Genomic DNA, 13,261 nt, shown 5'->3' with positions numbered 1-13,261 from the left:
AAAGTTCCCGATCAGCCTATAGTAGCTTCAACCCCCTCCATGCTACTTCAGTCAGTCTGTTTCTGCCAGGGAATGCTTGTGTAGGTGAATCTTTTTGCCAAGGACAAAAGCTATGCAGGGAGTAGGATGGTGTTTTGTCTTTACCGACAACAGAAAACAGCCTCTGTTCTTCACAATCTTTCCATCTTTCTCCCACTCTGTCAGGGCAGAAAGTTGTTTTGGAAATACTTCACTGTTTATAATGCTGATAATATGACATTAAAAAATTAAAACAGAGATTATGGCTCAGTGCTTGAATTAGCTAAAAATCCCTCAAATTACGATGCTAATTAAAACGGACTTAATGTCTTTACTACTTATAGTGAAAAGCCCATATTATCTCTATAGGCTGTCTTTCCCTACACAGAGAAGTGTTGCACCAGTGCAAGATAAAAGCAGCCTAATAGTTAAAGAATACTCATTCTGGATTCAACTCCTGCCCAATTTGCAGTCATCTGCAGAGACAAATTACAACATACGTGTCTGATTTATGGGTTGCAAATGCTATAATTTGTACCTGAAAGTAATATCACTTTCAGCTTCAACGGCTTACTGAAAAGCAAATGAATTAGAATTACATGTCCCACATCTGACCCCAGACAAAACAACTATGGCAAAACCTTGAGGCAGATCAAAATACTTACTCCATCAGCATCAAAAGCAGCTCCAAATCCATACTCTCCACCTCTCATAGCCTCCAGCAAGGCAGTTGCATATGTTAAATTGGGATCAGGAGGCTGCCCACCAAAATCCTCCAGAGGAATACAGTTTATGGCAGAATTTGCAGGAGCTCCCAATTCATCACACAGAATTCTTCTCACATAAGGTCCCATAACTGCGAAAACAGAAATCTGCCATGCAATCACAAAAGCGTATGCTTGATATTCACATTTTTCACTGCACTGTGAAGTCTTGATACAAAACGTACTTCCAACCATTTTATACGTGTGTCCTAGCAACAAAAGACAAACTACTATTTCACAGCGGAGTATGTGATTGTCCTCCAAGTAAACAATCAATTGGCAATCCAGCATTAAAAACACAGTTCCCCACTAGTGGAAGTGAAAAAGTAACCAGTGAACTGTGAAAGATGCAAGTTTTATTTATCCATTATTAAGAAATTACCATAGCCGTTGAGGGGTTTTCCTCGCTGGAATAAAAATAAGATTTTATTCTATGTGTCCTGGAATGCAAATAAAAGTTTGACACATATTAGCAAGAAAAGTAAACAGCAGGAGAATACAAATGGGAAATAAACTTACCTCAACCTTCTAATTCATATTAAAATTACAATAGGTTTTTCCACCAATAATTTTACCACATTTTAGTTACTACTATGTAGATAATAAACAAAAACTTTCTCAAAACTAACTCCAAAATCATTTTACTTTGTGAAAGATATGGCCAACTAAGACCTCAGCTCATGATATTATATACTGTAATTATTATATGCAATGCTGTGAGGGGTATCCAAAAACATCAATTGGGTCCATTTTGGAGCAGCATTTTGTTTCACTTGCATTCCAGACTGACATCTTGGGCCTTTTCTTTCTGTCCTGATAGGAATTTCCCATGCAAATTTTAACCACTGAACTGAAGTAAATAATCTTGTATCCTTTAACCAATGAATTTTCATTTTAAATAACTGTAAGGAATATTTTATCAGAATTAATGGCAAACTTAGATCATTTCAGCATAGAAATAAAAGGATGTTGAATACACATGTACTTTGAAATGCAGTCATGATCAAACTGTGCAGAACATTGTTCAATCACACAATGAAACCCTTTGCTTCTGTGAAGAAACTGCAACACTACTTGTGTATGAAATTTACACTTGTGCACTTGGCGGCTGAGCAGACACTAACAACAGACTGACCTCTCTGCATCCCTGAGGCAGATGTGAACAGGTCACTTAGAGGTAAAAAATTCACATGTGACAGCTCACTCTCTCGTGCTCTCTCTTCCTCTCCTACCTTACTCCCAAATCTTGCTAACTGGAGCAACTGTAACCCAAGGTAAAAAGAGGTGAGAAACTTGTATTCAAGTAAAATAATACAATAAACAACGATTCAAATTGTTATCAATAGTAAACTCCTGACGAATTAACTCTTTTCTATGCCAGTGTTAAACTACCAACATATAGAGGCATAAAAGCATATTCCAGAGTTGCAGAGCTAGAACTTTGGAAGACAGTTTATCTGTGTATACACATGGCCCTCTCTAACGTTCACATAGTTACAACTATATTGTGGCTGATAACTCACTTTTGTCTAAGGCATCTCACTCAGAAAAGCTTTTGATCTGATGCCACCAAGAAAAGAACAAACTGCGCCTGTCTTTGGTAGGTTGTTCCAGTGCTTAATCAGTCAGCCATAAATACGAGCTACTTTTCAGTTTGAATTGATCTGGCCTGAACTTCTCGCTATTCATTCTTTTTGGTATTTTTGGGAAGAGATGACTTGAAAATAATTTTTCTGCAGGAAAAAAAAAAAAGCTTACTTTGTTGTACAATCATTCTTGTATACACTTACTGTATGTTTACTACGTGTATTATTGCTATTTGCCACTAAGATACAAAGTCATAGAGTCAATTCTCTGTCACCTTTTAAACAAAGTAAACAAACTCTGTCCTTTAATTTTTTTGCGTTGCATTAGTTTTTCTAACCCTGAGCAAGACTACACATCTTTTTGACCATGTGTAGAATTTTTCAACACCCAGTTATAGATCTGGACATCAAAGCTCTACACACTATTTGGGTAACATTCCCTCCAGCCCTGTAGCTGACAGGAGGCAGTGCCTTCCTCATTGCTCCCTCTGCATCGTTCACAGACACCAGCTGCCCTTTTGCTACAGCCTGGCAAAACTGTGTTCACACTGATTGTACACCCACTACGATGTTTTGAACAGTAACTGTCAACTTGTACTAAGTAAAATGCGTTACAAACGCTTCTTAAGTCTATCCAGCTCCCTTTATCAGTCTGATTTTGTAATCCCATTAAACAATGAAACCTGGTTTATTTGATGGAACTTGTTTTCTGTAAGATAAGGTTGGACAGCATCGCCTGCCTTCCTATTCTTCAAGTCATTATCTATAGAAATCTTTATTTATTTTTTCATTATTTGGCCTAAAATAGATCTCATATTGACTTACGTTTCCCCAAGTGAGACAGCTTATAATTTTTTAATATTGGCGCTAAAGTAGTACTCTTGTTGTCTTCTGTGACACTTTCTTTCATCTTGCCGCCAGTACACTGAAATTTATTAACAGCACTAGTGAGACAGAGGTCTCAGCCAACTCTTTAAGGACTTTTGGGTACAACCTATTCATACTTAAACGATTTTATACCATTTAGAATTCACCCTTAGTAGAGATTGCCTTGTAACCTCCTTGGTTACTACACACTGCAACATACTTCATAACTCTCATGGTGAGAGTACCTCATCTTGCCTGCTTCCAAATGCAGAAAGATAACATTTCTTGGACAATTCACTTATTCTCTATCGAGAAAGATAAACTTCTTTGCATAATAAGGGACCTAACTCGTTAAGATTGCCTTTGTTACTAATACAATGTTCGAATCCTTTCTTACTACCCTTAACCTTTCTAAAATGTCTGACCTTTATATGCTCTGTGTTCATTGGGAAACTACTGCAGCGTACCTATGATTTTTTCCCGATAACAACTTAAGTTCATACCTCCATTCATGGCATCAATCCTTATTTTAATCTGGTTGGGTCCGGTCAGCAAACTTCTGATCGCATTGAAGTCAAAGATGCTTCGAAGGAGACCCAGGTAGATATCCACAGAATCCACAATTTCCACTAGAAAAATTAGGTAGAAAAAGAACACTACAGTTCATACGTGGGAAAATAACTCTTCCAGCACACTTCAACTAGCCATGCACATGAAATAAAATCAGGGTATGCAACTTCTACATAATATGGTTTTGCTCTGAAGCCCATGGAGGCGAATTACAACACTTCCCACTGATCTCACTATGGCCACCATCAAGCTTTAAGCCTTGCAAAGATCAACAGTTCTGCCCCCTAAAGGACTGCAGAGAGATAAGGTGACAGCTCCTACTCCACTGAAAACACTCATGGGAGTACATTATATCAAAGTAAACTCTTTATTTGTCATTCACGACATAACTGAAAAACTTTTCAAGCTTAAGCAGGTTTATTCTCAGAGGAATTAAGAAGTCCACGCTGAGATAAAGCCCCATGTTCTAATCTTCTATCTGACAGTAGGATCTATCTGCACCACTCCACCAGGAAACATACATCCTATTCTTCTAATTTTTGGCACGTAGAATATCTGTCTCCAGTTTTTTGTCAGTCTACCACTATACTTTTGCATTTTATATCCCACAGACTTAGGAAAATTAGGCTCAGATACAATATCTGCTTTTTGCTAAGGTCTTACTAATTTGAATTCTAAATTCATCAAAGTAGAGGGCTTCAATTTTTTGAGTTCTTTTGGATGTAAAACATTAAACTAAAATGAATTGATGAAAGTAAGTCTGTCATAATGAAAGAAGTAACCAAACAACTGACAAAAGCCATGTTTCTCAGTTATCTTGGAATGTATTATTTTCCTAATTAATTTTAAAAGCCTATGTTATATAAACATCTTTGTATCTGGTTAAATTAGTACCTTGAAATATTTTAGTTACAAGATAAATTATTACTTAGAGTATCAGCCAGTTTTCCTCAGAAACACTGACCTCACCCTAATGCTCTTCTTTAGGATAACATGAAAATGACACAGACATTTTTTGAACCTGAGAAAAATGCTTAGAATAGGTCAGGGAAATACACGTGAATGGAGAAACAAAAACGGTTCTCAAGGCTGAAAAACAGCCCATAAAACCTATTTGAAAATTTGTTCTTTCTGCAGTATATGCTGAAAGCCTCAAGGATTCAGTAAATTACATTACTACATATCTTCTATGCTTTGCTCCTAACAAAGCTGAAGCAGGCTCTAAGCTTTACACATATGAACAAATGCCTCAACTTCAGTGGGGCTGCTCACACATGTTAAGATAAAACGCATGTTGAATTAAAGTCTAAAATTTATTTTAGCCCCTGCCAAATCCAACTGGTTTACTCTCAGTTGCTTCAACATCTCTGTAGCCTTGATTCACAGGTGTTAGTTCATACGACTGAGCAACAAGCTTTATATATATCAGATAGCATCTTAAAATACTTTTTAAAATATTTTCATTCTTTCTGCACTTTCAGTCTGCATTCAGACCTGCGTAAATTCTATGTATTCATGCATTTGTAAGGCAATTACATTGCTTCAGTAGCATTCCTTGGCAGCTCTACTGTGCCAGGATGATGCATTCTGGAAAAAGATGATTAGGAAATTATTTTTCCTTAGAAAAACATTCAGACAAATTGCAATTATTTTTCATCTATTTTTATACTACCTGTTGGAGGGGCGTGTCTCATTTTCATTTAGAAAAATACAATTTGGAGAGATATAAAAGTTGAAAAAACAAAATTTAAAATTGTAGCAATTCTATGATTCCAGAGTGGTACTAGAGTTGGATTTTCTTCGCTTTTTGTTTGTCTAAAACACCAAACATGTCCTTTACTCACCAAAATGCACTTTGTCTCCAAAACTAATATTTTGGTGGAAAATAAACTGGCTTTAATTCTATGACATCAAGAATGAGGAAGAGTTCTTGAGACCACACAAATTTTTACAGTGTCTGAAATATTGTCTTAGCAAAGATAGTTGGCTAAATGGTGAGGTCTGATGCATTTACAGTCCCTAACTTGGCTTCTTTATGGGCAAAACAAATGCAATACTTACTGATACTGCCTTTTGAGAACTTCTAGAAAAAGTTTTGAAGAACTAAAGTTGTGTTTAAGTAATTACCCATTATCATTCTGCAGCAACTCTAATATTTAGAATCAATGAATATAGCATGCATAAAAGCAAAGATTGACACCTCGGAAAGGTTTGAATTTGTTCTCCAGGTCAAATTCCTGTCTTCCCAGGCGGGATAAATCAACTCTGAGATCGGGACAAATGGCATATTCCTCCAAGGTTTTGCTGATCTGATAGATTTTATCTGAAACCATATCTGGAGCAGGTCCTATAAGAAAAACAAATGTGGTGGGACATTTTTTTTAAACAAAGGTTCCCTACTTAAAAAGTTAGTGCTATAGCAAACACTTTTCTGAATATATCAGCGTTATTAAGGAATAAGCCCAAACAAAGAACTATAGTAAATAAGGTCTTTTCTTATGTGTAAGACAGGTTTAAAATATATTTTGAAAAAAATATAACATGGAAATACAGTGCATTTCTCGCAACATTTTGATTCACAGAGAGAATTTAAATCAATCATCATCAAGGGCAGGCAACATGAGGGAACCAAAAAAAACCCATCTTTGTTTGGCGTTACTGCTCAAAGTAATTTTTTACTCTACACAGAATCTCAACATATATATTAAAGGAAAGCCTGCCCTTCAGCAGCAGTTTCTGGTGTTTCATAGGGTTTTCTGCAAATGCACACCTGTGAAGCTGAGATAGCCAGTGTTTCACATTATTTCATTAATTATCATTTTCAAAAGTCTTACCAGTTTGCCAGTGTTGTTTTCTTACACTTTTTCTCCAAAGACTTAATGAAATGTACCTTCGTTAGAATTCAAAATACCTTAACTGCTTAACAAGCAATTATGATCCGGAACAGTTAGGCCATTCAGAAACAGAAATCACATCTTCTGCATTACTTTTATTGCCAAATCCTGAAGATTGGCTCTATTTTTAAAGCTTTACTGTCAATCAGATAGAACTTGCAGGCTTGATGCAAAAATTACCAGATGAGCTATGCCATATGTAGTGTAAGAGTTGAGTCTGAGTAACAAGTCCTTTCTGGCTTATCTGAACTCTTTGTTGCTCATAATAAAGTCACATCTCCACTCTGAAAAATTACTTCCTTTATTCTCTTTTACATGTTCTCCCTTCTAATCCAAAGCCTCTGCCTTTCCAGTGCTAACTTCCCACTCCTCTAGCAATGCTCCTCTATCCAGTCCAGCTCTGCCATGTATATTAGTGTGTTCCATCTCAAATGCAGTGTACCAGATGGTCTGAGCTGGTACAACAAGTAACAGTCGCTTAACTCTTCATTTAGCTTAGAAAACGACTTCTTACTCATCTAGTCCAAACCCATCCAAGGGGTGAGGACAGGTTTCGCCAGCTCCAGATCATCCTTGACAGATGGATGTATTGTCTGCTGGTATTTCCAGCAAAGGAGATCCCACGGCACCGCTCTGCATCCTCTCTTACTGCTATAGAAACAAACCACTTCTGCCCAACGTGGATCTGCAAAACAGACTGGGCGAGAATGCACAGCAACAGCAGCCTTCCCTAGGAGCCTGTTGTGCTGCCTAACCATTCTCCTAGTTCAAAATCCTTGCCTAATACTTAACACGCATTTTCTCAGCTCCAACTTAAACCAACTACTTTTCATCATGTCCCTAGCGATCATCATAAATAATTGAACCTTGTGACCTGTGCTTGAGGAGTGTTTCATATTTAAAGCTTAATAGCCTGTTTGAATTTTCTTTAAAAAGGCAAAGCACACTAAAAAGAATGTCCCACCAACTGTTACCCATTTATCACACAGATTTTAGGTGTATGTGGTGTTTTAAAGTTTACCGAGTGCTAATGGATTTAATGGTTTGGCTGTGGTATGCCCGTGCTGTGACCCTGGCTTTCTCACTGTGGGACCTTACACAGTCCCTTTAATCTCTCTGGGATTCAAGACTGTTCTGTTTATAACATCACACTGGTTTCACCACGCACGTTTTTCAGTTAAACAAGGGACAAGGGAGAAGCATCCCCTTCTCAAGTTTTCCCACCTTCAAAAGGTGGAAGGAAACATTATTGTAAAACCACTTTCGGATTTTCCATGTGGAAAGCACTCTACATGTGTGAGGTACACAAGGTGTCAGCAATTGTCACCATGATGTTTTATGGGTATACACAGATCTATAACGTGAAACATACATAATGTATAACATACCGACACGTGTTAGCTTGATGATTTTGGAAAACAAGACATTAGCTATAGATACAAATTCCATTATTCAGCAGTGGAATTGCAACAGTTAAAATGGTACAACCCTCTCCCTGGATAAGAACAGTTATTTCCTGGGTAAACATGCAAAGTGCTTTCTTCCATACAAGACAATGAGTTACACTGCTTACGGCACTTCTGAAATTATGCACTTTGAAGTAAATGCCACGACAAGCACCACAGAAATATGAGCGAAACAGAGCTCCCTCACAGGCGTCTTTATAAAAGGACAGAACTGTGACAATGATCTGGCAGACTACATAAAATGTTATAAAAATGGAATAGCAATCCTCATTTATAGAAATGTTACAGCTACCACAAGGTATTCAGTGAACATTTAATGCTTATTGTACAGATCCATGTGAACAAATACATTCCTATGACTGAAAAAACAAGGATATGCATGTATTTGTCATAGTTTTAATGGAATAAATTAAAAATGTAGTAGTTAAAAGTTAGCTAGTTATCCTTGTCATAATATTGTCATCATACCAAGATGCAATGTTGTAATATGTTATTTAAAAAAAAAAACCTACCTCCATTGGCAACCTCAAATTTGACTCCAAACTCCCCTCCAGGTCCCCCAGGACTGTGGCTAGCTGTTAGAATAATTCCACCAGCTGCTTTGATCTTCCGAATGATACATGAAACAGCTGGTGTGGATAAGATACCATTCTGTCCAATAACCAATCTGCCGATCTAGGTGGAAAAAGAAGTCAAAGTACTCTGAGTGGTACCAAATTTTCGAAAATTAAAAAATAAACACACACACAATATACAGGTATACATGTATTGGGTAGAAATTTTGAACTCCTAGTATGGAACCTATTCTTTTGCAGAGAAATGTATGTACATGAGTTGGCTGCATGCTAATCTGGACTGCTGACAAAAAATATTGTATCCTGGCAAATTCAACCTCAGTGGCCTGTGTACTGACAGTAAAGCGAGAGCACAGCCATGGTAGTGATTTGCAAAGCCCCCAAGAACAGCAGTGGTCTATGATTCTGCTGTCAAACCTTTCCGGGTACACTCATGAACAAGTAAATCCCCTCACATATCAATATAGTTTAGGGCTGACTGTGTGGATACAGTTTGCAGGGTCTGGGTTTAACTAGCACAAAAGAGCAGAGCAACCAGATTGCCTTTCATGGAGCAGCCTTTCATTGCAGTCACAAATATCGCCATGTACTGCGAGCTGTGGCCTTTGTGAGACACCCCTCTGTTACCAAGACACCCCTGGATGTCATGTCCTATAGAAACTATAGAGCTCTTCCTTCAGCCATGGGTGACTCCTCGGCCATCCCAGATGAAGAGGGTGTGTTTCCCTGGGCACAGCTGAGCGGGGGAAGTTCCCACCATCCTCAAAGGAAAAAAATATTTCAGGTGGTGTTATTAAACACTGACTCAATGTGTTTGGTATTATGTGCAGTTCCACTGCAAGGTTCCAATTTCAAAACCTTGCCTTCATGCCCTACACGGATACTACGGTTTCAGCTCAATATAAATAATCCAGGCGCCAACCAGAAATGTATTTACAAAGAAATACAGAAGAGTTTCAGCTCCTGGGAAACGGTATGTATTTGTAAATCTCTCAATTTATCATAATTTACAGACCTTAGGAACAACAACAAAGGTATTATATATTTCCTCCATGCCTAGCTCCAAGCCAAGTGAAGCAAGTGATTAAATGTTATTTCATTGATTAGAGAACAAAACGGGTATCTCTCTTACTGATCAGACGTCTTCAGCTTTATGTAATGCTGTTCCCATCTTTTAAAACTCTTTTAAATCTCCAAATGCTACCTTTACATTTTATTTATTCAACTGTTTTGAACACCAAACTACTTGAAAAATACTTTTTATATAACCCTACTTGTTATCACAGAAATGCAATTCCTACATTGTGGAACAAGGATGTATCTTTTTTTTTTTTTTTTTTTTGTCTTTTTAAAGCAGAAGCATTTCTAGTTTATATGAGCTGACAACAAACAGACACACTTTTACCTCAGAAAATGTGTAGGGTAAAACTCCACCCATCAGGACAGGCACTGAAATCACCAGGAGCTCTAGCATGACACACTTTTAGAATCAAGCTTAAGAAAGAAAACTCTCCATTAGTCACATAATTTACTGTTTAATTTAAACCAGTGCCATGTCAATAATTTGAAAGAGAAATAGAGATTTTTTTTTTCAAATTATTTTGAATTTGAGTGTGTCCTTTTATGGTTTATTTCAGTTCATGAAGCAGCTTTTGGACAACATGCCACGTCTTGCAAGACTGTTGTATTAATGCTGTCATTTAATAACTGTTGCCAATTGTACTGAAGCATTAGAAAAAACACACAACATTGCGAAACACACTTTAAAAAACTTTCTTCCAGTCTATGCAACAGTCTATCCATGTACCTTTATTATGGAAAGAAAATCATGATGAAAATAAATACTGAAAATGTTTGTTTTGAATATTGTCTCTCCTTTTTTTAAACTATGAAGCACGTAGAAAGCTAGGGCAATGACTCAGTCTTCCAAATACAGCTGTCAGAGATGAGTGCCAGCTCTTAAAACAGTATTGTGTATGGTTAAGCACAAGGAAGATGACAGGAATTACATTTTGCAAAATGCTTGAAAATAACACCCAAACTACCTTGAGGAACTCAGGTATAAATGCATTTATACTTGCACACAGGCTTATCATGAGCACATGTTCTCTTTTCTTCTTACTGAGGTTTACATTTTTGCCTTTATGCACACCAAAATTGTTTTTATTTTAAAGTAGAATCCTTAGTTTATTCAGAACGCACAAATTACCTTGCACTATCTCTTCACCATATCTTCATTTTTTTACTGTCCAATAGATGTTGGACAAATCAGTTTTCCCTTTCTTTGGATGCTCAGTATTAATAGGAACAGGAGGAATTTGCCTTGCCTTCAATATTTGTCACAATGCTATTTGTTATGCTCATTTATATGATGTAGAAATACTGGAATATTTAGTATTCTAACTTAAGGATGCTGAAAGTGAAATTACCTGAATGCCACATAGATATTTTATTTGCAGTGACTACTGCCAAGAGCTTCACCTTATGTGAAGGTCTTCAGTGCTTTTACGAAAATCCCCAAGGACAATGCAGACCTCAGAAGTGCACACATGCTACCCACCTTCCTCTGCTCTCTTTGTTTCAGTGGCAAGAATGCATAACCTCATCCTCTCTTGGCCCAGACACTGTTCATTTTGTCTCTGAACCAAATACTAAACCGACATTTAAATAATTCTATGTAAAGAACTCACACATTTACAGATTTCTTGCAATCTGAGCTAAAACACTAACCAAATAATGTCCAAGTACTGACTCAAAATTAAAGTTCCAGTAATATCCTTCTGGAAATCCTGGACAGTTTCACAGTGTGGAAAGATTATCTTCGGATTTCAAAAACTGGAATTCAAAAACTTGCATGGCTATGAGATCACAGGCATGTAATGTCTCTTCTAATATTGTGTCCCTGTGTCATGTTTTGTCACTCGGCTTTTAGTAGTAACAGCAGAAACAGAGACTATGATCCTCAGCAAACTGTTACAGCTGAAAGAATAGTCACCCTAACGAGGGCTTTACAAGAACATTTTTATTCAACACCACTTGCAGCTGTGCATTTTCAGACAATTCATTTGATTATCATGGAATCACTTAATGCTTTTTATTTATTATTTTTCCCAGTAATCTCCCACATGCCTCAGTCAATTAAACTTGAAAAAGCATGAAGCAAGCGGATTAGATTCTGGACAGCACGGGGCTGTGCCTTCCTATCTTTTACTGTAGTATCCTGAAGATGACTGAGCACCATGCTGAACGTAGAAGCAAATATATCAAGCACACAGGTCCAGGGAGGGAGGGCAAGATTTGCATGGAAGACCACAAGAAATGAAAACAACATGGTATTATAAAGAAGACAACTGGCAAACTCCCAGCCATCTCACAGTTCTACAGCATTGCTAGCAATACAGCATGATCTGGGGTGTTGCTATGACCATCAGCTTCTGATCTGTCACTGAGACCAACATATAGCAGCTTTAAACCTATTTAAACCTATCCTCAACCTTGCATCAAAAATGAGAGACCACATCCAGTTGGTGGGCCTAATGGAATTCTTGCATTTAATTTGTAGTGGAACTGCGTTATAAATGATGGGGCTTTTTACCTTGTTTTTTCCAGACACTAAGATGCAAGGACACTACTGCTGACAGGACACAGGTGAAAAGGGAAACAGAGCCTCAGATGCTCTCCTACCACCCCACTTTGCAAAACTGCTGGTTGCAATCCAGTACGGGACCTCTGCCTGCTTCCCGCACACTACCCCACCTTCCCATGGCATGCAGCCTCTTACCTAAATGTGTTCGCTACAGCTGCAACTGTGTGACCCGTGGAAGGGTGAGCCTGCTCAGCCACCTTCAGCTCTGGACAGAAAGGTTTGTTGGAGCATGTGCTGATGACACTGCACAGCACGGACCAGCCTGTAGCTGTTGCGACCAGCGGAAGCCTGCACAGGCTACACCTGCAACCCCAAACTGGAGGGCATGAGCCAGAGGGACGGGAGATGAGACGGTGGCAGGGCAAGCACCGGCAGCTGACCGGGCAGGGGCCTCAGCTCATTCCTTGTACCGGGGCTTATGCCAACTGTGCAAGGCTGTTAACGCAGGGGGAATGCAGGGTGAGTCACCAAATTAGAACAAGGGGAACCTAGTGGCTCTAAAGGGCAATACACTTAACTGTTGATAATAGAAAATCCCTTCTATTTTTGTACTCGGAGGGCACAATTAACCATAAGACTTGGTATGTGTCTTCCAGGAAGGAGATTCAAGTTGAATTTAGCAGCACTACATGGCTACCCCTCTCCTGGCACTCTGGGGCGGCTAAAAGTTGTGAATGCAACTTCAAGGCTTCCACGTATTTCAACCGACCCTGCCTACGTCAGCTCACTTCTTCTCCTTGTAATACTGGCTACACGCCTTCTAATGACATTAACCTCATCCACAGAGAGAGATCTTTGTCCTCAGGAGTATTCCCATCCTCTCTCCCTACTCCCATAGCACAGCACTAAACAACATCTTCAGGGAGGTCTGGATA

General features: G+C 38.3%; 1 protein-coding gene across 1 annotated transcript in view; it reads right to left on the bottom strand.

The window, feature by feature from the left end:
- Positions 1-13,261, bottom strand: part of PGM5 (phosphoglucomutase 5) — a 67,250-nt gene that overhangs the window by 51,270 nt on the left and 2,719 nt on the right. The window contains exons 2-5 of the mRNA XM_065655483.1: positions 8,678-8,840; positions 6,006-6,152; positions 3,739-3,864; positions 684-874 (exon numbers count right to left, since the gene is read on the bottom strand). Coding sequence (XP_065511555.1) covers positions 684-874; positions 3,739-3,864; positions 6,006-6,152; positions 8,678-8,840 — 627 coding nt within the window. The remainder of the gene's footprint in view (positions 1-683; positions 875-3,738; positions 3,865-6,005; positions 6,153-8,677; positions 8,841-13,261) is intronic.

The sequence above is a fragment of the Caloenas nicobarica genome, chromosome Z (assembly GCF_036013445.1).
Source record: "Caloenas nicobarica isolate bCalNic1 chromosome Z, bCalNic1.hap1, whole genome shotgun sequence".
Taxonomy (NCBI): domain Eukaryota; kingdom Metazoa; phylum Chordata; class Aves; order Columbiformes; family Columbidae; genus Caloenas; species Caloenas nicobarica.
This window is presented reverse-complemented; position numbering and strand designations above follow the sequence as displayed.